The sequence below is a fragment of the Phasianus colchicus genome, chromosome 7 (genome assembly GCF_987193195.1).
Source record: "Phasianus colchicus chromosome 7, bPhaCol1.hap1.1, whole genome shotgun sequence".
In the NCBI taxonomy this organism is placed as follows: domain Eukaryota; kingdom Metazoa; phylum Chordata; class Aves; order Galliformes; family Phasianidae; genus Phasianus; species Phasianus colchicus.
Genome location: NC_143442.1, coordinates 26,841,739 through 26,866,283, shown reverse-complemented (window position 1 = coordinate 26,866,283; position 24,545 = coordinate 26,841,739). Strand labels below are relative to the sequence as shown.

The 24,545-nt window shown below is 42.8% G+C and overlaps 1 protein-coding gene across 3 annotated transcripts in view; it reads right to left on the bottom strand.

The window, feature by feature from the left end:
- The window catches only part of PLCL1 (phospholipase C like 1 (inactive)), a 235,580-nt gene that overhangs the window by 179,628 nt on the left and 31,407 nt on the right, over nt 1-24,545 (bottom strand). For 2 of the 3 annotated variants that reach the window (XR_016468364.1, XM_031601174.2), the window contains exon 1: nt 14,250-14,614. The exons of the other annotated variant lie outside the window; for it this stretch is intronic. Coding sequence is in view for 1 of the 2 variants with exons in the window: in XM_031601174.2 (XP_031457034.2) it covers nt 14,250-14,495 (246 nt within the window). In the remaining variant the exon portion in view is untranslated. Of the gene's footprint in view, nt 1-14,249; nt 14,615-24,545 lie in introns of those variants that run through there. 3 annotated transcript variants of the gene reach the window in all.

The following is a 24,545-nucleotide window of genomic DNA, read 5'->3' as shown; positions in this document are numbered from 1 at the left end:
AGCCAACAGCAAAGGGAGCATTAATCATTATCACTGAAAACACCATGAAGCTTATCTGAAAAGTTAAACAACCACTAGAGATGATCAACAACCCTCCAGAGTACATTGCCTGGATTATTTTACAGCTATTGATCACCAAGTTATCACTGAAAGTGAAAAAAAGTTGCATTTCTTGGTGGTTAGGGGTTCATCTGACATAATTAGAAGCTCTGTAATGTGACTGGGCACATCAGGTCCTTCCAGAAGGATGCTTATTAAATCCCTGAGGTCTGGAGTCTTAAATGCTGGTGAAATTAGCTTTCTACAAGAGATTTAGTATTATAAAGGCAGTAGAACTACCACTACCAATACAGCAGAGTGTGACAAATACCATGAATGCTTTCCTCAGCATAGTGAGATCATTTACGCAGCCAATGTACAGTGTCAAAACCCTAAAATCCAGCATTTTCATGAACCTAGAAAAGGGAGGAAATAATGAAGTTTACTATAATTTGGGAACAGTAAGATCTGCTGTACAGATTAACAAGTAGCCAGAATTCTTAAGTGAGAATAACAGCACAGCAGCAATAGCACAGTAGCAAAGTCCTAGGCTGCAGCAAGTGAGGATATGCTCAAATACAGCCACCATGGGCACAGAAACAAAAAGGGAAATTCTGCTTACACTTCAAAGGCCTCAGGTATGCAGGGATTTCCAGCAAGATCCCCTTGCCTCCACTGCCAACTCTTGAATGAGGTCTGGGAAGAGGTGGACTCCATCCCTTCGAGTTACTCAGATGCACTGCATGCACCTGAACTCCCCAGGGTTTGCCCTGCCTTCCACCAGGTGCTCCGCCACTGCTTCAAGCCTTGATTAGCATTTCCACTACACTTGCCATGAGAGGCATTCATTGTTCCTATTCTAAAAGTTGTAATTCCTTTACAACTGCCAACATCTGTCACTCATGAAGATCAGAAGTTGTTTCTGGTGCCAAGAGGTCTGCTGGAAACTTAAGTAATCTAAATACACTACAGATCAAGTCCTGCTTTGATGCAACAAATCTAAAAAAGAATACCTGATAACTCAAACATAAAACCCCTCCACACAGCCAATTCTGATGGCATAGGAGATTGCTCTGTACTAGAGTTTGCTACAGCAGCATAATATAGCCTGTAGCTCTTCTTTCTCAGGCAATGAATGCAGCAGCTTTCTGCAGAAACTTCCAGCTCAGGCTGAAAGTAAGCATTGCAGTTTTCAAGCAAGCCCACAGCACTATGAAGGTGACATTTGTTCTTTTGCATTCCCTGGTTCTTCTGGCACTCATTTCAGAGGAACCCTTCCATCTTTCAAGAAAAGAGACCTTGAAAATATCCATGCACAAGCTTATTCAAAGAACCACCATTACAAAATCATTATACAGATAACCTAGTATACCACCTTTAATTTTTAGCTAACTCTTGATGAGCTTGTTTAAAATTGATATTGGTCTATACACAAATTCTCTTTTAAAAATCCTTTTTAAATAAACCATGGTAACTTGTAATTACAGTAGGCCAAAAAGAATAAGAGACAACTCCTAAAAAGAACCTGCAATGTTGCCAAGTTATTTGGCAGTGAAAACCATACTTTGCCTTCTTATACATACGCCTCTGCTCCAATGCTCAATTAAAATAGTCCTTCTTTGAAAAGAATGTGTATTCTGCAATAATTATGAAGTTTAGCTCCTAGGTTCACTAAAGGAAATGAGATTCACCATTTCTCACTGCTACAGCTGTGCAATACTGCAGAATTTAGCCTACGAAGTCAATGTAACATTCTGTAAATTTTAATTGGCATGCCAAGTATATGCAATACACAGATAGATGGTGTTGCATTAAAGGGCAACATGCCCAATTTGGCACCATTAGCCCAGTCATATTCAACACAAAACTATCATGATTACAGATTCACAAATAGTGCCTTTCCCAACTCACCTAGTGCCATTCCAACAGCTCATTCGCAACCCCTTCTTTACTGGTCTAGCAGTGTCCAGTCAGAACTCATGGCTAGGTCAGTGAAAGTACTTCAGCCATGCCCAAGCAGAACTCAAACAGCTAGCTCAATAAATTGTGCAGTTTATTAGCAAGAGATTACAGGCTGTTTTGAATTGTCAATGATAATTCATTGTCTGCTAAGCACGTGAGGTTCAATTTAAAGCACATGCCAAGAGCAAAGAAAAATTCAGCCTAGCCATAACTGAACTAAGTTATAAAACCAAACCTATAGGGATTGCAAAGTTTCCTAGAGAAGCACTCTCCATAGCCACGTGTGCAACACTTACCCAGTAGGCATCCTTAGGTCGTTGAGAAGTTCAGCCTGTCCACTTTTAAAAGGTATATGATAAAGAATTCAGAACGCATGTGTAGAGGTGGTAACACCTTAGAGGCAGGTAGCTTTTGGGAGGGAAATGTGTTTTGGAATGCATTATACTGAGTGCATAATAAGCAAAGTTCACTTGGACAAAGTGAATGTTCAAAGAACTTCTTTTATTAAAAAGATGGCAGACTTTTGGCCCAGGGTAGCATGTAAGCAGTGTGGTACCAAATCCCCATCCCAGCACTGTTTTTCTAAGATCCAGTACATCAAGTTCTCCCAATGTTACTGACATCTAAGGTTACCTAGAGAACTATTACAGACCACAGAACTTGGCCTGAGAGCCTCCACTCCACTTCCCATACCATTTAATGGCACAAAGGCTGCACTCTGCTCTTGTACCCCTGTGAACAGTCTGTACCTTCATTTCCAGTGAGCAATGCCATACCTTAATCAATTATTCCACAGATGGATGAGAAGATAATAAACGAGCAAGAGGTACCATGTTCTTTTAAATATACAGGTAATCTAGACCTGTAAGAACATTCCTGTTTTTGTTAAATGGTATTTGGAGAACTGTACAATATGTGCTCCTGGCTGCAAAATGCCACAACAAGTCAGAGACATTCTGCAATCCCCGAGTGGGTGTACAGAGAGGTAAACAAAGTAAATGGCATTTCATATGCAATAAAGAGTTCTGGATTATACCACTTTCGTGGTTTAGCTGTGGTGTATCTCGGTTGGGTCACGTCTTGTGCCTCACGACTAATCAAGCAAGAAAGGAAACGCTGCAACCTTTTACACGAGAAAACTCATCTCTCCTCTTCCAGTGAATGGAACACTGTGCCCACACTGTTCCTTTCAAATCCTCAGATTTCCAAAAGGATGCCAAAAGCACTCACAGTGGGATGGAGCTCGATTTATTCAAGATGAGAGCCAAGCATCTTTAGAGAATTTAAAAGCTGGTCTGATGGAAGTTTGCAATTCCCTTTCTGCAGAGAAGAGATACATACAAGGCAGACATCAGCTGCAAGACAGTTTTCTTAAGCCACGAAATATACTGTCCTTTCCTATTTGGAAAGTAAAGCTAGTATGGGATCAGAGAGTACTTTTAAGGCTGGGGGGGGTTTACTTCACAGACTGCAAGTCTCAAGTCTCTGAAAAGCTGCAGCAAAATCACTCACAGCCCCACAGCTTTCCAGCACTTCCTCTCTTTGGCACTGCTCTTCTGCTATCTCACTACTTAATGTGCTCCTCTTCATTCCTTGGTCTTATCTCTGGTAAATGAGACCATCCATCCAGCACCAAAGCACATCCAAAGCTGAGTCCAGGCATTTACCCTCAGAAAAGGAAACTCTCCAGTAAAAGGGACAGTTCTTTTTAATGGAACTCCAGCAGCCACAAGATTTCATCAGAAGTACTTATGTCAGCATTTTACAGTATATGAGACATAGTTACAGTGAAAGACACTTGTTGTCTTTAGACTAATCAAAGCAAATGAAGTTACAAAACACATCTCATTGAATTAACCTTTTTTTTTTCTATTCCTTCACTTTCTACCTTTCTACATGAATCCTCAAGCCAGCCTGCTGAGCACATGCAAAGCATGCTGCTTCACAACATCACTTTCACTCTCCCAAGCCAAATTTCTTACTTGCATTTCTTCTCTACTGCTGAGAATCAGCTTCTACAGAAAGGCAACAGTTTTTGGACTGGTAAAAAAAAAATCAGTCTTCAAAATCAAGATGACTGTTGAAGGGCACACTCCTTCTGGTGACCAAAGGACACTGGGGAAATGTTTGGCAGCTGATGAATGAACTCTAATTTGGTCTCAGTGGTACTCGGATGAAAATCCTTTGAATGAATCACTCTCAGCCTCAGCCCTTGAAATGAACTACTTGTTTACAAAGGTGTAGGGGGAAAAAAAAAGTATGGAGTGTAAAGAAAATTTTAATAGGCAGTCAGCACACACCACAGTAGCACTGCCAAGTAATAAATGATGCACTTGCTAGAAGTCATTTCTATGTTGTTATTTTTCTCTGCTCTAATAAGAATTTATTCTTTTGTTTCTACTATAAGCAACTGTTATCCCCTGAAACCCATCCTTTATCAGTTGTCCAGGTTTAAACCCATACACTTCCACCATAAAAACTTAATACACCTTAAAAGTAGGATCACCATAACAAAATTAACTACATTTCTAAGTTTTTAAGAGCCTGAAGAATAAAACTTCAAAACAAGATAACTTAGTATTGTGATGGGATATTTGTACTGCAGATGATCAGCCCAACTCACTCTCCATTAACAGCAGTGGGAAAACTGCCTGGTTTCATAGACTGCAGAAGCTGTGCATACCCAAAATCTGCATTGCTTTAGGGAGCAAGCACTATAACAAATCACACTGAAAAAACCCACAAGCTATATGTACAGTATGACTTGCATTTTCAAATCACACAGAAGCAGAACCAGTTTTATATAACATTAGAAGGCTGCACTTTGGGCTGCAGCCGCGTTTCCCAGCACAAAGCTGCACTGAGCAGAGCACCAGGGCTCAGGCATTACACACAGAGCAAGGCCAACCCCAGCAGAGCTCCTGCTGAAAGCTGCACAGCTCCCAGGCACTCTGTAGTACAGAGCTCTGCCTGCTGCAGAACGCTCAGCATTTACCAAAAGCCTTTTTCATTAGATTAATGAATTCCAATATCTATTTTTTAGCCAGTGCTCACAAATGTTTTCACTCAAGTATTTATATCAGGTACCCTGGAGGTGTGTCATATTCCAACAGAGTACAGTTCTTTTATTGAACTATAACATTTGTTAAATTAACTCAATAAAGCTTCTACATAATCTCATTTGGAAGAAAGAAAAGCGATCTTATAGTAATTCACTCACAGTGCTTTCCCCAATAGCTCTGACTTCAGCAGTCACTTTAGCTAAGCAAAATACAACTTCTAATCAGATATTTATGAATCAGAGAATCACCAAGGTTGGAAAAGACCCACAGGATCACCCAGTCCAGCCATCCACCGATCACCAGCAGCTCTCTCTAATACTGAAAACTGTTGCATATAATAACTGCTATAAAATTAAATTGCGAGAACAAAGAAAATCAAGTTGTATGGCTCTTCTAAATGAAAGTACAGCTTATAAAGAAATGCAATGCTAGCACCCAAAAGTCACCTACATTTACAATGAGCCTATACTCTATCTTACAAGCATCTAAGGAGAAAACTTCAGTAAAAAACAGCGTTGCTTGTGCTTTTATTCAAAGAGCAACAGCAGACTACGACTGCCTACTGGATCCAAGAACAGTTCCCTCCTTTCTCAAAAAAATTATCCTGACAGCAAAGAAAAAAATTGAAACACTTCCATGTTATTTACAATGACAAAACTTCCCTAGGTTCTATAGGGCACGGAAAGCACAGCAGGAGATGTCCAAATGGCCTGGAGCCACCCCAGGGCAGCTGGTGAGCCTTGCAGGAAAGAAGGATGCAAAGCAATAGCAGCAGCCACAGAGCTGGCAGGAGCAGGGCAGGAGCTCCACATTTTTATCAGCCTCGCTCCTCTCCCTGACAGCCTCCCCTCCCAGCCCACGTTTCTATGACATTTACTCCCATTTTTTGGATTTTGCTTGAGCTTCTAAACACACACTCACCCTCAGCTTCAGCCTGCTCTGTCCCACGGCTTTCCCCGTTACCTGAGCACTACTATCTGAGTCCTGTGTCAGACTTGCTTTCTGTCTTCCTGCTCACAGACACGCTGGAGCTAACTTTCTCATGAAATCACCTCAGCACACACAAGTTTGCTGACTTTGCAATAGGATCCAGTGTTACTGAATTTCTTAAACTCATGACACCTTTTTCAAGGGTATGAGTGTGAAAAGTTTTTGGTTTGTCTTACAATCAGAAGTTTTCTAGAAGAGACAAAATGCAAAGGAAAGTACAGCAGCACACACAAAGCCAAAATGATAGATCTGTTTCCATAAGAAGCAGGCCTCTCAAACCACAACTGCACCCCACATTTCCTTTTTTGTTGCATTTTCCCCCATAAGATGCAATATTTTTGTACTTCAAAATCAAAACAGAATTACAATCCATCAGACCTGCCCAATGAATTAAAAACATGCTGTGCATACCTAAAATACTCAATACAGGTAATTAGATCTAAATCATACTGAAGGATCGCTGCTCAGCACGGATAGATAGGTCTGTAAAAGAAACCTTGAGCACTGAGCTTAATCTGAAGGGTAAGTAACTGAAGTTGTATCCCAGTTACCAAAACAAGTTTCCAGTGAAGAAAGAGGATTTGGGAATCCTAATTATCTAATGCCCTAATTATCTAGCACCTGTAGTCACAACCATGCAAGTCAACTCAAGACAATTGTGCAATACCCAAAGTAATTCCCACTCTCTATGAAGCTCAGAACAAGGTGCTGGGCAGCAAAGGCTGGCTCCCTCAGCCCTCAAAGCAGTACCAAAGCTGGATGAGATAGGTCAACCTGGAGAGAAAAAGACTCAACAGGACAGAGAACCTCCTGGGAATAATCACTATGAATACACTCGAATTTAATGCCTTCTGAGTGACATGAGTTCAGGATTCTCCCTCTTCTCCCACCTTTCCATAGCTGCCAGGATTATCAAAGACATGGCATGACTATTAGTACTGCCCTGAGCACGCAGCTCAGAAGGAAAATCAAACATTCACATCACAGTGACATTTACAGCTGGAATTTTTTAAATCCTCCCGGTACACTAACAAGGTTGTATTGGGTGTCAGATTCTAAGACTTCAATCCACCATTAGACATGCATGTCACAATAGTATTACCTGACATATAAATGCCCCAAATTATTAACCACTTTAAGTAGTTCTGGAACAGGAATACTGTATCTCAGTTTACTTGCAGATAATCACTGAAGAGCACGTACACAGCCTTAATGGTCAGTGACTTCCAATGTAATAAACACAAGGCTTAACAACGAGCTAAGACTAATGGATGTCATCACAGTAATGTCAGTAATTTAAGCAGATTTCAGGAAGGGACTCAGTAACCATGAAAACTGCACATTTCTGAAATAAAAACTCCCCTAGAAACAGCAGCCTATATAGTAGGCTTCAAACCCAACAATGTTTACAATACAAAAAGATTAAAGAACACCACTTCAACTGTAAGTATACTTTTACATCAACAAGCATAAAGATAGGTCTTCAACTTTTCAGCATCTAGTACATGTATTTAGCCTTTCACAAAAATTAACTTCTTAACCAAACCTAGATTACAGTTTAGAAACTAGCTATGTCAGAACCCCCAAGTTATACTGACTAAAAGAAAAATAAGCTAGAATAAAAGAGTCTAAACAAGAGTCTAAACATTCATATTAATCATCATTCCCCATTCCCTAATAAAATTATGAAGACGTTACAAAAAATTACACCTACCAGGTGCATCCTGGAAATAAAAAAATATGCTAATTAGGTTTATGAGCAGTTAAATGTTTCTTTTGCCACAGAGGATGCCTTACTGGCTCTACAGTAATTGCTTCCTTTTTTTTTTTTTTTTTTTTTTTTTACATTTGCTGCTGGGAAGGACAGAAAAAGATATATCATTAACTGAAATAAAACATTTCTGTTGCAGATGCAGTTGATCTCAGTGGAACTACAAAATTAATAAAGTATCATTATTATAAGGAATAGGATTTGCATCTCGCACAGATATGAACACTCAGTTTTATTAACTGCTGCTGAGCATATCTGCAAAACAGAACAAAGCGTTCCTTTGCTGCTGCCCTACCCACCAGGCCCATCACTCCAACAGAACATTATTTCTGAACTGTTAATTAAGTACTTCTGTCTTTGGGTACACAACAAACAGGTTGATTTCTTTTTGACTTATTAACAACCTTGTCTCTTTTTCTCGTAAGAGACAGCAGTTGTTTTTGTTTTCCCCAGGAAATCTATCAAATGACTTCCTAAACAGATCTGCTAGAACTGGTGTTTGCAAGTCAGCAGACAGGCTAAGTTATAGTTGCTGGTATTCTACAGAAATGATAATGCACTACCAGCTTGAAAAAAGGTCACCTTTAGGAACTTTCAGTGAAAGACACTCTAATAATGTTGACTATTAGGACCCTTCATGGAAAAACACAAGCACTGCACTATTACTACTATGTTTAACAAGTGTGTGTGTTAACATCACATGCTTTAATGAACGAACTGATCAGAAAGATGCTCCATAGTTAGCAGTCAGTTTAATAGAGAAGTTTGCTACCAACTCTTTTGCAAACAGTTTGCCTTGTTTCTGAACTACTAACTCAGGTAAATGTAAAGGCTCTCATTGATCTGTAAGAGACTTTTAGTCAGGCCCCAAGCTCTCTTTGAGAAGCTCATCTACAGAATTTGTGCATAACCATATCTGAAAACCACAATTATGGTACCATGTGGAAATTCTGACCATTGGAAACAAAGTCAGTGAAGCATGAATGACTCCACAAAATGCAAAGAAAAGAAACCTTCGCCTATTCACAGGCTGACTTGGGTACAAGGTACATATCAAAATGCTTCACAGCAAGTGTAAGAGACCTTGAGCATGCTCTACCAAAAAATATGTATAAGAACTTACCTGGCAAAATGTAGATCTCTGAAAAGCTAGAAGTGCAAAAGTAGCTAGGAGAGCCTCCAGGTTAGCATCATGTGCCTAAACCCCCGCCTGAATCCCATTTTATACACTTAAGTCTTTGTGGAATGCATTACTACAGAAAATCATTATTGCTAATTTGATTCTAAGAACTGCAGGGGACCTAAATCCTTCTCACTACAAAGTTGTTATCTTAGGCACAGCAGTACTTGACCTAACTACCTGCACAGAATCATAGGATGGCCTGGGTTGAAAAGGACCACGATGATCATCTAGTTCCAACCCCCTGCTATGTGCAGGGTCACCAACCACCAGACCAGGCTGCCCAGAGCCACATCCAGCCTGGCCTTGAATGCCTCCAGGGATGGGGCATCCACAACCTCCTTGGGCAACCTTTTCCAGTGCGTTACCACCTTCCAGGTGAAAAACTTCCCCGAAATATCTAAGCTAAATCTCCCCATCTTAGTTTAAAGCCATTCCCCCTAGTCCTATCACTATCAACCCACGTCAACAGCCCCTCCTGTTTATACGCTCCCTTCAAGTATTGGAAGGCCGCACTGAGGTCTCCCCAGAGCCTTCTTCTCTCCAAGCTAAACAAGCCCAGTTCCCTCAACCTTTCCTCATATCAGAGGGCTGGAGCTCCTCTCCTCATCTTAGTGACCCTCCTCTGGACCCGCTCCAAGAGCTGCACGTCCTTCCTGTACCAGGGGCCCCAGGCCTGGATGCAGTACTGCAGATGGGGCCTCACAAGAGCTGAAACTATTTTATTTCAAAGGAGAAAGCAGGGGTCAGGGTCCAGTCTGAAATGCCCATAGCCCACCCTGAGGAATTATCTTTGCAATAAATGCAACAGTCCCATAGTATTGCTGAAGATGAACAGCTACTCCACTTACTGGTTATAATTAATTTGACAAAAGCAAGCTTGTAACCAGCACAGTTTCTCTTCCAGCGTGTTTGAATTAGATGCTTATGAAGAAACAGCAGTATACAGAATCCAGGTGCAGCATCATGACTACATGCATTACCAAGACCACAGCTATGCCTTTGGAATCCAGAAAACCTCCTCAAGATGCTTCCTCTTTCTAAAGCTGATAAAAAAAATCTGAATTATTAATGGAAAGTACTCTATTTCTAATATTAGACCAGCAATAACAGAAAAGTCACCTGTGTCTCTTAATATTTCAGTTTTCCTTACCAAAGGGATACTGGGTTAGATAAAGGTCAGCCCAAGCTGGTATCCCAGCTACAGGAGAGCATGCGTGTGGAGGCACATAAGAACACAAAAAGCGATCAATCCTCCATGCAGCTTCCCTTCTTCAACAGCTGGTAGTTCAGGGACTTTGTAAGCCAGATGCCTCTGGTGCTTTGTGAAGCTCTCCTCCATCAATTTGTCATTTTGAACCTGCTTGAACCCATTTACATTTCTGACTGTCACAGCTTTCTGTGGCTGTTATGAACATGATTTAATTACATGTTTGAAATATTTTCTGATGTAACTTGTTGCTATATAACTATTACTGGGTTTCCCCCAATTATTCTTTTTTCTTCACAGAAGAAGAAGAGTTCCCTATTTCTCTCTGCCCTGTGCTTGGAAATCTGCTTACATCTAAAATACCAAGCTGCAGTTGGCTTTTTCCAAACTGACCTAGGGAACTTGTCATTTCATAGCAGTCTTTCCATGGTTAGGTACATCACTCTTGCTCTTCTCTGCAACTTTTCAAGCTCTGCCATCTTCTGTACAGTGTTGTCTACCTATTTTTCACTTTTTTCAGGCTACCTACAAATATGCCAAGGAAAGCAACTGCAGTAAAAGCACCACTGGCTATTAACCAATTAATTTAGCCATAGCTTTAGATTAAGCAGCAGCTATCTAAATGTTATCTTAAGCAGCAAAGTAATCAAAGGTTACTGCAGAACTGCTAGTCCTGAAAACTCCAGTCTTGAGTAAAAAAACATTCTATAGTCATGTAGCACAGACAGACACACCATGTACTTAAAACACATGAATTCTGTCATCATGCTTTAGAACAAAAGCCGAAAGAAACTAAGCCTTGCATTCTTTTTTGTCATAAGTCTTTTAAAGCTAAAATAGTCATTAGGGTAAATAGGGTAAATACAACTTTTTGAAAGAAAACAAGTAGCTATCTTGATACATTCCTACTAATCAATCTAATGACAAAACACCAGTCCTTGCAGTTCTTAGACTAGCAGCACGTGATGAACAAGAACAACTCAACTGGCCCTTAGAGAAATATCTGTGTACAAAAAAAAAGCAGCAAATAAACTTGGGAAGAACTTAATTAAAAGGAAAAGGTCTGTCAGCTATAACATAACTAAACTTAAAGTCTGATTCCACAGTTTGTACTTCAAGTTCCCTTCACAGAAACAGCCTCGTGTTATTAACATAATACTGAGCTGTGTTATCTGCCACAGTATCTTTAGACAAAGATCAGGAAGAAGAAAAACATAGTCCTGAAAATACCTTCTGCAGGCAAACAAAGCAGAAAGAGAGCCTGATAAGCACTGACCAGAAATATGTTGGTAAAGAGTTACAAAATACTTAAGCAGGCATTACATAACAAATTACACGGCCTTCCTATCCATTTATTAAAATGCCCATCCATGGCTATGTCAAAAGGAAGGAAAACACCAGTCAACTCTGCCTGGAACCCTGCACCAGAAACCTAGCAAGATTTCACATGTAAGAGAGGTATCCAATTCTTTGGCCTCTGTTTTCTGGCCTGAAAGTGGCTGCAATTAACATCTTATTAGCAAACAATGGGCTCACAAAGGAATAAAAAGCGATACAGAAACACTTGAACAATAATTTAGTCGGTGTGCACTCCATGTTTAGGCTTCCTGGAAAATGGGGCTGGTTCTATTTTGCCTTGCACTTCTTCTCAATCCGTCTCCCATCCATTACATGTTGCCTCCTTCAAGCTCCTCATCGAGGCAAACATCCTTTCCTGCTCCAGTTCTGTGACAGCACTACTTACTCTCTTCTTCAGTAATAAGAAAAAAAAGACAACTAATGCACACATAATAGGGACATTTTCTAAAGCACAAGAGCAGTTACAATCGTTTCTCATGAATGCTGTTTCAAATTTACCTCAAGCTGCAAAGCTGTGAACATTAGCAAAGTAAAATGGGAATAAAATATTCCAGCTACATTTTGTTCTTTTTCTATGCGTTCTCTGGTTTCTGAGGCCAAATATAGAGCACTTGAATGCACTGAAGATTATCTAGAAGAGTTCATATTTTACAAATACATGCCAAATGCAATTTGCTGCAAGAAGTTTTTAAAGCAAGTTGCTGTTCAGCCCTCTGCACTGAATTATCCCACAGGCACCAAAACCCACCGACGTGAGCAACTGCAGCTTGCACTGAAATTGGGCTCTCCAACACAAAACTTGCAAAGCTCAACAAGACTGCTGGGGGAAAAAAACGGTGTCAGAAGTGTATTTTGATCATCTAACCCTACAGAATTATGACTTTGTGTTCCACTCATGCTTAAGTATACCTTTAGAAACAGGGGAATAGGGCACGAGTGTTCAGTCCCTGCAGAATGAAGGCTTGCTCTCTGCTTCCACTGCTTTCTGAAATCCATTTTTTCAGCTGATAAGATCAGTTTAAGAAAAGCAGTGGAATATACTCTGGCTACAGACTCTAAATACCACTGAGACAACCTTGCTGGGAAGAGCAGCATGCTCAAATGGAGCCTCAAAAGAATCATACCTTAGAAATGAGTAGCCTGCAAATTGTCAAGTTCAGGTATCTGCTTTCAAACACTACCACTGCAATTTAATTTAATCAATCACCTTAACAATTAATGTTAAGCTAAATTATTCAAGATAAGTTATGGGATTGTTTGGCTCCTGGTATTTGTACCATACGACCAATCCAGACCCCTACAGCAATGGTTCAGATTGGATTTACATACAGGCATCTTTTGTCCCACAGCTTCCCATATAGCAGAGCTCCTCTCTGCAACATACCAGCCAAGACCCGTTGCTCAGCCCCTTGGCCATTAATTCACCAGGCTAAGCAAACCACTCTCTATAGTTTTCGGTCCTTTACCCTTCTGAGCCCACCCTAGTTATTGTTACTTCCACCTGCCCCAGTTTGGATGCACAATTCCTAAACACAGGACACAGATTCTATCCAGTATTTCAGATGATGCGTTACCAGTTCCTCACACAGCATTAATGCTTTGTGATCTGTCAGGAATAGCTCTGTCAATTAACGCCACCCCAGGATGTATCTCAAGAAATTTTCTCCAGCTGGAAAGCATGTCACTTCACTCAGTAATACTGCTAAATGTCAACCTGTACTGAAAATGCCACACTATCATTAAAACATATCCTACATTTGTGACATACGTATTGCTGGTAAACTCTACAAAAACCGTGTGTTCTTTCTTTTATGCCCAAGATTGTGCATTTTCAGTTTCCAAAGCAACCACACAGACTTTCAGAACTTTGGCTCCTGATTTAGTAAACCATTTACAAGTTGATGTAAGTTCAGATTGAAAGCATTCAACATCGTGCACACTGGATGCCCTTAGAAGACTGGAAGTCGCACTTAGACCTAAGGAGTTAATATTTCAAGGTGGAACTCCTAAAGCATCCTCGGGGCTCCTTCGCACTTAGCTACCTTGGTCTGCTTTGAACGTTAAGGCTTTATAATGCAAAAGCAATCCTTTCGTTTATCCCTTCCCACTCGGAAGGGACGCACTCAGACCTCAGTATGCATTCCCCCCTTCCGGCACAGAGCTTTGCCGAGCGCTTTCACTCATTTAAAAAAATGAACACTCATCTCCCAGCGTCCAGACCGATGTTTCACAGAGTGCAAATCGCTACAAGAGAATCACACGTGAGCAAACGCAGAATTAACTTCGCCCAGGAGGCTCCATTCACCACCTGCCTAGAAGCCAGCGATCCGCCCACTTACCAGCAAAGAGATTCCACCTAACTGCAAACCGCGTATCGCTAAAAATTAAACGGCAAAAGCAGCACCGGCAAGCGCGGTCCGAAGGCCGCTCTCCTCACCGGACTGTAACGGAGACAAAGGCTGCGAGACCGCCGCCGGACCCGCTAACATCACACGGGTGCGCACCGCTGCTCGGCAGCATCCGCACCGCGCTCCCCTCCCAGCCCGCCCGCAGTTAACTTGTGACACCGCGTATCCGGCCGCTCGGCAGCGACCCGCTCCTCCCCGCGCTCCGCAGCGCAGCTCCGCCGCCGCGCCCGAAGCGGCACCGTCCCGACCCGCGGCCGTTCGCGCTTACCTTGATGATGCTGCTCCGGCGCGGGGTGGCTTTGGCCGCCTCCAGGAGAGAGGCGTCGGGCTCGGGCGCAGCCGCCGGCGCCGGGCTGCCTCCGGGGAAGCGCTCTCCGGCACCGACGGTCGAAACGCCGCTGCGGCGCTCCCTCCTCCTGCCCGCCGCCTCGGGCTGCTCCTCCTCGGCGCGGGCAGCGGCGTCGGGAGGGGCCCGGCCGGCCGGCCGCTCCCTGCCGCCCGCAGCCTCTGCCATCGCCCCGCCGAGCGGCGGCAACTTCTGCGGGGCGCTGCGGGGGGCGCGGGAGTGGAGGGCGGGATCGCGTCCCGCGGCGCTCCGCTCAGCGCGCGGCGGCGGGGCGGAGGCCGGCTCTCCGCGGAGCGGCCATGCCCGGGGCGGCCGGGTGGGGGGGGCCTCGGCTCGGCGGCGCGGAGCGGAGCCGGGAGCGCAGGAAGCGCGGCCGCAGCCCCGCTCTGTTGTGACAGGAGCCCGGGCGTGCCGTGACGGGCGGCGCTGACGGACGGGGCGCCGCGCCACTCAGCGCCGCCGAAGCCGCCCGCGGGCGCCCCGGCGACCAATAGCAGCGAGGAGGGGGCGCGCCCGCGGGCCGCCCGGAGGGCGTCGGGGCGGCGCGGGGCAGGTAGCGCTGCGGGACGCGTGCGGCGCCGCGTCTCGCCCGTAGCTGTGAAGAGCGAGCGCGTGCGTGCGGCGGGGCGGGCGCGTGAGCGCCGCCGCGCAGGGCGGCTCGCGCCGTGCCGGCGCGAGGAGGAGCGCGCAGCCGTCGCCGCAGCGGGACTCGCGACGGGCGGCTCCGGGCACGGGACGGAGCGCGGCATCGCGGGCTGCGTCGCCTCCGTGGAAGCGCCTGGCGTCACGGTGCCACCGAGCGCGAGGGAGAGCGATGGCCGCTCCGCGCCGCGAAAGCCTCCGCCGCACCGCAGCCCGAAACGCGCCGGGTGAGGCGAGGCCGCGATGTTTCGCGGCCGACGGGACCGCCGCGGTCCCTTCGCGGCCGCGGCCCCTGGAGCAGCGGCCCGCGCCGTTGCAGAGCCAGCAGCGCCCCCTAGCGGGAACGCCGTGGCGGTCCCGTACGGCTGCTGCGCGAGGGGCTCGGGACGGGCGGCGCGGAGGGCTGGGCGCCAACCGTGAGAGCTCGGGGAAGGGAAGTGGTGGCAAGCAAAAGAAAGCGGGGTGCGGAAAGGGTGGCGGGGCTGGCTGATACTCGCTAGAAAAGTGAGGCTGTGCAACATAGCAGTTATCAGCTTAAGACGATGAGAACCAGTGGAAGAGTTTGCCTCTATTTTCTATAGCGATTAAAGTCATATATTGTACGTATGTACCATATTTATACCTCCATGTTTGAAAACACAGAACTGCTGTCAAGGTTATAGAGGCATGCACCATACTCAGTTTAAGATGCACTAATTAAGGAGTAGATCAAAGTCTCCCGATTTTCTCTTTTCTCACAAGATCTCATTTAAATTAAATCTAAAAAATATTAAAACATATCATAATGCTAACATAGGATAGAAAGTACTGCAGTAATAGCAGGACAGCAGTCTCCAGCTATGACACGTGAAAATAAATCCAAGCACAGCAACAAGAAAAATAAAAGAAAAGAGTTGCTTACCTTTAGAAGGCCTCAGGTACCCAAAGAACTTCTCCTTTCATTGCCAACTCTTAAATGAGGTCTGGGAAGGGGTGGATCCTGGCTCCACCTCTTCCAGACACTCAGGTGCATTGTATTGCATTGCACTGCATGCACCTGAGCACCCCTGGGTTGGCCCCGCCTTCCACCAGGTGCTCAATCACTGCTTCAAGCTGTGGCACATACAAATGCAACTGTTTTGGTTTGCTTTCAGTGAAAAAAAGACAAAGAAATAAGTAGCCCTAGAAGAAAATAACAATACACTGAAGAAATGGATATTCTAGAGTGCTTCATTCTTTGTGTTGATAGTCTCACAGTAGACTTCTCCATAGATTTTTCTGTAGCCTGTGTTTCTCAGAGTTTCTGTTTCATGTTGAAGTAGTGCATCTAATGCAACTTTTTGTGTTTCAAAACTGCATGAAACCTACAACACAAACATATGCTGAGATGGGTAGAAAGCACAGGATAGGGGTGTGTTTTCAGAAACAAGAAATTCCATCTAAGGAAAGCAAGGTGGTAGATAAAATGTATCTGTTTGAGTTTGTGAGTTAGCAAGTACATACCATGGTGGGTTTTTTGTTTTTTGTTTTTTTTTTTTGTATATTCAGCTTATTCTGTTCTTAAGGCATACTATTGTTTCTCAGTGGGTGTGTTCTGTAACATAAAACAACTGAAAACACAGTCTTTCTGGAGCTTATATAAAGCACTAGTATGCCCCTGGAGAAGTATATTTTGGAAAGCTCTTACATAAAGCGTTCTGCTGGGAGCATGAAAGTGGTGCTTCTGTACCAACTGACCATGACTGATGAAGTGTGAAAACTGATGTCTCTTCCTGTGTCAGGAACATTCAGTTGGCAAGACTGGGGAAGAGCTATAGTGGACAACTTGTCATTTGTTTCAAGTGTGCATTCACAATGATAGCAAATCATAATTTGTTTTGGAGTTGATGAGTCTTGCACAAAGGAAACTCCCTGCTAGATAATTCTTAAAACAGTATTTTTTTAAGTCTTATTGTTGTATGAGGTTTTGGTGTTGTTACATCCTAAATAGGCAATTCTAAAACAAAATAGCACAGGAATGTTATAATTTATTTATTAAAAAATGTACTTGTTGCTAAGTTTTACTCAGTTTTTTTGCAAGGCAATTACAACTCACATTTTGCCCGTATAATTATTATGATGTTACTAAGCTGGAAAAACAACAACAAAAAACAGTCTGTATTTAGCAGATACAGTTAAAAGATAATAATCTTTGATGTATAACTGTATGTTTTCAGTGTCAGTTGGTTTTTTTCCCAAAAATATTTACATTACTTGATTCAACATCATCTTTTGGTGACTCTTAGTTCTTGTCTCCTACTTAGTTTAAAAAAAAAACATAGTTTCTAAGTAGTATAAATGTTGTTTCATCTTTAACATAGGAAGAAGTAGCTTTTTGATAGGCCTCTATCTTAATGATTTATTTGTTGTGGCTAAAGTCACTGGTGAATTCTTTCCTCTGACTGTACTGTCAGGTTCAGCCAATGTTTTTAATAATTAGAATATATCAGTTTTGGAAGAGACTGCCAGTTCTTAACTCCTTATTTCATTGGCATCGTTCACCCAAACAGATAAACCAATTAAGTATGAGAATAGGCAGAATCAAGACTCAGGGTTAAGTCACATTAAATGCTATTTTACAGCTACTGCTTACGATATAGATGTAGGCCCAAGCACTTGGAGTGGGGTATGTTGATTTCTGTGAGGAAATCACTGCATATGAGAAGATCATTAAAACTGCAAAGAGCCACATAAGAGTTACCAAACACCAGAATTAAAGTTAATTGTGTTCAGTGTAGTGTCCTTTGGTGCACTCATTGCAATCACTTAATGCTGTATGATGGTGGCTCCTCTCACTCCAGAAAGTAATCCTTGTGAATGAGACTGTTCTCTCTTTGTTCCTCACCTTCAGCCTTGTTGCAGTTCTCACCTTACTTTTTTTTTTTTTCTTTAACCACCATTCTTTCATTGCTAATGCTGTAGATTTGCTTTATTCATTTGTGCTCTTCGAGTAAGATCTGAGATAAATTGATTCTCAGAACAAATTTTTTCTGAGGCATAGCAATAGCAACATTTGAACTACTTTTTTAATCAAAACGGAAGACCAGATTCCTGATTCGTCTACAAAAGTTAGGATCAGCTGTAAAATGAGGCAACATTTGAACTTTTTGAAAGTAGGATCAAAAAATGTCACTTGTTGGTTTCTTTTTGTAAGTATTTGAAGAACTTTATTTCCTATTCTGATCTTCCAGGACAGGTTCCTTTCCCTTTACATTAACTAAGATTCAGAATGTGAGGCCTACACCTATCTTCCAATTTTTGGATGAAGTGCCTAAAGTTCAACTAGTTAACAAGTAATTGCAAACAAGCATCAGATAAACCCAGAAGCAGTGCTGCACCTTTGGGAAAACATTCTGATGCACTGAAAGACTTTATTCAGTGGTTTAACTAGTGAAGCTTTCCTTGTGTTTAGTTTGGGGGAGGGAAGAAAAGTCATATTATATACAAATTATCTGGAGGATTTGGAGGAGTCTTTTAAACATCAGTTCATATTCAAGTCTGATGATAATAATGGATCCTGTTATAGGTAGGAGGTAATTCCATTCAATGAAGATAGTTACTGGTGACAGTCTTTTCCACAGAGCGCTTTTTAACTCCTGCGATCATTGCTTTTATTATTTCTTTGGCTGTGACACATGCATAGAAATGTAATTGTAGATGCTGCTGCTTCTCAGGATAGTTGAACTTACTTGTTAACTGCTATGAACAATATCATCCATTTCTTCCTTTCTGTGGTAATTACCTACCAACAGGTGCAATTTCATGCCAGCATACTATTTAGCAGTGCTTCATGTCCTTACCACCTCAGTGGATATATTCACTGTTAAAACGTGTGGCACTGTGGTTCCCAAGCACTTACATGCATTTTATGGGGGAACGTTTGTCTTATTGTGAAGTGTATGGCTGCTGGGGAAGCAGCGTTAGTGTAAAATGATACTTTTAGCCTGGAATTCTTTTTACTGATGAAAGAAGGTTTTCTGGTAACATCCTACATGGGAACTGTTGAGTCATGGCCTGAACCACTGACCACCTGAGGCAAGCACTGAGTCAGCCCTGGGAGCACAGGTAAAGGCAATTCAGCTGTGTGACAGGAAGGGGTGGAGCCTGGCTGCACCTCTCCTAGACCCCATTTAAGGGCTGACTGCTGCTCAGGAAGGGTCTCTTTCCCTCTTTCCATTCTTTTCCCTCCCTTTGGAGTTTTCTACTGTGAGCCCGGGACATGGGTGAGCATTTTACTTATCTTTGATTGTCTCTTTCCACCATGATAATCTTTCTAACTATAAACCTGTAAAATACCATCCTAACCATGCCACTCTGCTACTTGTATTAACCTTATCTGTTAAATGTACATATCTGAATTAAAAAGCTCCTTTTTACACCTGTAGTTTTGCCACCTCAGAAGAAAATTGACAGCAGTGCCAGTAGTAACCACGTTCATATTTACTTTGCAATTATAGCTTTTGGAGGCAATTTGTGAGTATATTAGGCGTGGAACCTAGGACATATTTCTACCTGTTAATCAAGCATCTTAATCATGTGCAGTCTGCACCACTGGAGTGGCAGCTTGTCCACTCAAACTGCTCTGGAACGTCAACCAAGCAGGTAAGTTAGGATGACTGGGATATATTTGTTTCAGAATTGGGCTTCTCATCAAAACAAAAATATTAAGCCACTATTAACCCAAACTATGTCAGTGATAGAAGTGGAGTGATTCTTTTACGTTTCCAGTGCTTGATTAGCTACCCAGAAAGAGAGTTTAAAGAGCCAAACTCTCATCTGTCTCATTTCAAAGATGTCTGATGTCCTATGAAAAACACGAAGGCAGTTTTTATGTGTGTTTCTGTCAGCTCCTAAACTGGCTTAAAATGGTGGTAGATGTGAGGGAGGGGAAACAAAGGCAGGAACCCTATAAAGTCTATGTATTCTTATGCTGGAATTGAAGTTAGGCAGACTTTGGCCCAGTCCTTGACACCGCTTCTAAACACAAGCTTCCATGTGGCTAGACAGATGGTTCTGAAGACTTGCTAAAAACATGCATGTCTGTTTCTCATGCATGCAAATTTGACCCCTCTTAATTCATTAGAGAGTCATCCCAGAGAAAATAGAGAAGATGAAAATGTAATCCCTAAAGTAACTTACATTCCCCTAGTGTTAATTGAACAGGATTTTAAGAAGATTAAAAATACTTTCAATTAGATATGAAGTATATTTAATCTTTTATTGCAAAATCTCTTGTTGCTAAATGTCAGGAAAGAAGCTATTCTAAGGACATGGAAAAGAACAGCTAATGACTAATCTATGTGAGCTTATTTTCCTGAAATTTGGTGCTGTGGGAGTGCTAATGTGCTTAAGTTGAAAGTATCGTTAACCACTGTTTATCTACATCTCTTCTGAATCGGGTTAAATAAGCTTGTAGTTAAAATCCACACAGTCTATACTAACTCCCACTGTAGCTTACAACAGCGTTAGTGAAAGTGAAGCATTTTGCGAATACTCACAAATGCAGTGCTTTACATTCAAATGCACAAGAGAAGTGAAAATTCTGCTTCTGCTTAGCAAACTTGCAAGATGCCATCATATGCTATAAAGCACGGTAATTCCTGCAGAAGGCCTCTTCAAACTTCTTGAACACATAAGAACTCTTGTTTTTGATGGCTCTGGTCAAGGCTCATGATGCAAACAACCTGTTCACAAGCCAGTAAGAGAAATCGCCATGTTCATCTTCATAAATTCTACTTTTATTTTAAATAAAACTGCATTCTATGTGATAGAGGCAGAAGTCGATCTCGTAGTTACAACTTACGTGACATTTTTATGAATTTGAGAGCACGAAGGAAGTACAGTAATGCTTGTATTTCTGTGAAAGGATCAAAAGATGCTGATAGGTAAGGTAAGCTAGCCTTACCTACAGAGAAGTAACACAGCAAAAGAGGCAGTGTGTCTTTTTGAAGGTCAAGCAATCAATCAGAAGAGTAGTCTGTTGCCAGGCTCAGGTATTGCTCATAAAATTGCACTTGCCTTCTTGAGCCTGGAGACCTCGTTTCCTCTTTTCTCCTCCCAAATCATTTTGTCTCTATTTTTGTCTTTTGGTTTTTTCATTTTATCTTTCTTTACTTAGCCTCTGACTTTCTCTGATGCTATAAAAAGGACAAAAGGAAGAGCCTACAGGAATCAGCACAGCTAGACTCTTGTCTTTGTCCAGCACTGCCTTTTAATTTGTGTGAGAGAACAGTAGGAGAGATCACTTCATGCTGTGTATATTGCTGGCATGCAGAGTCAGGAAAAACAGACACTCCTGATTTGCTTTGAGAATGACTCCCTAATCCAGGATGCTCTTCTGTTAATGAAGCAGCCCCATGGTGCTAGGGCAGCCCACCAACTTTTGTTGTAATTAAATCCTGTGCACATGGCAACAACTTTTGCCAGCTCTACTCTGCTAGCTCTTGTTACATTTGTGTGTTAGATTTTCAGGTTTTCATTTTTTAAGTTATCCCAATAAAAAAGAAATTTTTTCTTGCTATTTGTGGTCATCCTACTTTTGTCACAGTTGTCTTATTTTGAATGTAAGTGACCTAGATTTAATTTTGTAACCTGAAAAGGTGTAATGTAGAAGATCCAACAATTAAAACTATGCAGGATATACTTTCATGTCCTTGAATGTTTTGGTATTCTTTCAGCTGTTCTTACTTTGATTTCCCTACATTAAGGTATGAAGCAGGTGAAGGGCTCTGCCTGTTCTTTTACAGAACATTATAAGGTATAAAATGCCCTAGATATAGAAGTTAATTAAGATCAATGTAATAAAGGCTGATGTAGTTAGAAATGTGAGTATCCCCAAAAGCATCTGAAGCAGTTTAACAGATTTGCCTTAAATTCAGATGCTAGTTAATGCAGACTGAATTTCTTTGTTGACAAGCACTGCGTTGGAGGATGGCTCATGGAGTGCTGGGCAGCTCCCAGCAAGTTAGCACACAGCTTTTGCTCAGCAGTGCAGGGTGAGAGCAGAGTGGTTAACCAAGTTACTTTGAGATGAAGAAAACACAGGCTGTGAGGCTGTTCTATCTTTATAATCCCTTATGCTTTGGTTGAGCCATATGGCACAGATTATCCCAGGGCACAGGTGATGCTCATCTCCTGCTTGTAAATTAGCTGGTGCATTGATTAATTGGATGAGAGTGTGACCCACAGCGAATTACCACACAGTTCTTCCCCAGCAGTCAATGGAGCATTGTACTTTCATTGCACTTTGTCTCGACAAGAGAAGGAGAGGAGGGCAGAGATGTTGGCTGGTGGTTGGGTCTCTCTCCAGCTCCAACTGTCTGCAGATGGACCAGATCCTGCATTTTAACTCAGCAGGATGCAGTTCTTGGCCATGTGAGTGTGTAGGAGCATAGTGCAAAGCCGCCTCCTTGCTGATGTGGTTTTGCAGAGCTGTCACTGCAGGTCCTGTAACCAGGCCCAGTGCTCACCAGCTTCCAGCCTCCCTGCTCCTGTCAGCAGCTACTGAGGAGACCTTGACCAAGGCTTTACTCATCAAAGGGCGGAAAGGTAATCACTAAAGAGGCTGCAGCTGCAAGGACGCAGCTTGTTGCAGAGAACCTGAACCAGCCCTTGGGCGTGTGGAGGGAGGTGGTTGCCTCAGCCTCTCCATCTCCTCAAGCACCAAACTGGGGCAGTAGGTCCCATGTCTGTACCAGGTCAACCTGCCTCCTTTCCATCATCTCTGGTGAAGACTTTTCCTTGCTCTTGCCTTGGAGGGAGGTTGGGATGATGTACTGATACTACACCTCAGCCTAGGAAGCTTCACTGTAGGTTTTGCTGGTGCTATATGGCAAGTGTTCTTCCTAAGAGTCCTTAGATTCACTACCAAATGCTGACAAGCAGGTCAGAGCTGGGCCTTGTTCAGCCTCGAGTAAATCTCTGACATGCTGCTCAGCTGGCAGCCTTTTGTTGGTTTGCATGAGCAGCAGAGAGATTTCTGTGCTAAGTGAATGTCCTCCTGGCTTGGAAGAGGCTGTGCTGTTAATTCTGCAGCTTGGCAAGGCTTTTGCACTTGCGTTTTCTTCTGAATTGTGGAGTTCAATGGTGCAAACCACCCTGCCACTATAACAGAGAAACTCAGGCAAATTGAGCACCAAAAGCATATACATGTGTAAATTTGTGTGTAAAATTCTAAAATGAGTTTTTTCCTTTAACTACATAAAGTTCCCAGGTACCTTCTTCCACACTTTTCTCTCAAATCATTAAAGCATAGAAATGACTGCTGACTACGAGGAGAGATAAAAAGGGAGATTTAGATTGGGCATTAGGAAAAAGTTCTCTGAAAGAATCTGGACTCTGGAATGGGCTGCCCAGGGAGGTGGTGGAGTCACTGTCCCTGGAGAAGTTCAAGAAGTATTTAGATGTTGTACTGAGGGACATGGATTAGTGGGAAATATTGGTGATAGGTGGACAGTTGGACTGGATGATGTTGGAGGTATTTTCCAACCTTGGAGATTCCATGATTCTATCTATAATCATGGTAGGAATCTACAGGTGGCATGGACCAGGCACAGTATGTTTCCATGTTAAGGGGTATAAATTCTTGTACTGTGACTATGTGGGGAGCAAAGAGTGAATTTTTCACCTGGACTTCCAGATTGAATGTAGTAGAAGTTCTTTGGATGAGAGGAAGCTGAACAAACATAGCTAATTAGAGTCAGAGCTGCATTTTCATTGTATTCTGATGCTTGCTTAACTTGTCCCTTGGGTTGCAGTTTTTCAGTATTTATTTTACATTAATTCAGATGGATTTCAGTGAATATGATTTACTCACCTTCTACTTGGCATCTTTATTTCAGCTTAATATTCATCTGTGGCTTAAGTAAAATGAATATTTCAAGTGCTAAATTATGTACGCACTGCAGCACTTCCAAGACCTTTGTGCAGTTTTCTCAATCTCACCCCTTTCTTGACATCTCCTAGAAAATGATGGGGAACTTCTGTTGGCCTGTCAGAGAGCAGTGCCTGGCTTCAACAGGCTGCGAGCTTTGAGACATGGATTGGAGGCTGATGGAGCAGTGCTGGGAGGTGAAGGCTTTCTCCTAGGACACTGACCCTGAGCCCTTTGCTTTCCCTTTCAGCATGGGTGGGCTGTGCTCTTCCTCTTCCACCTTTTTTTTCCCCTTTTTTTTCCCTTTTGCTGTGAGTTTCTCGGTGCTAAGTGTTTTCTTGGCTGTGCTTTCTGGGTTTTATCCTTCTCTCTCCCTTTTTTCCATTTTCCCCAGTGAAGGTGGTGTGGCTCCCTGGCAGTTGCCATAGAGATTGCAGAGCTCTTATCTGTACCTTTGTTTTTCTGTCCCTCTGCAAAGGCAGTCCAGCTCCTCTGTGGCTTGGCTGGCTGCAGCAGCTGCCTCAGAACACACATCAACTTTCCCAGCCCTGCAGGCTGGTGAGATGTGTGCCTCTGGCCTGGGATGGACAGCTGTGTTACTTCATTTTACTTCAGGCTCACAATAAGTCACACTGATCTGTGCACAGCAGTGGAGGACACTGAATCTCCATCTACTTCTGCCTTCA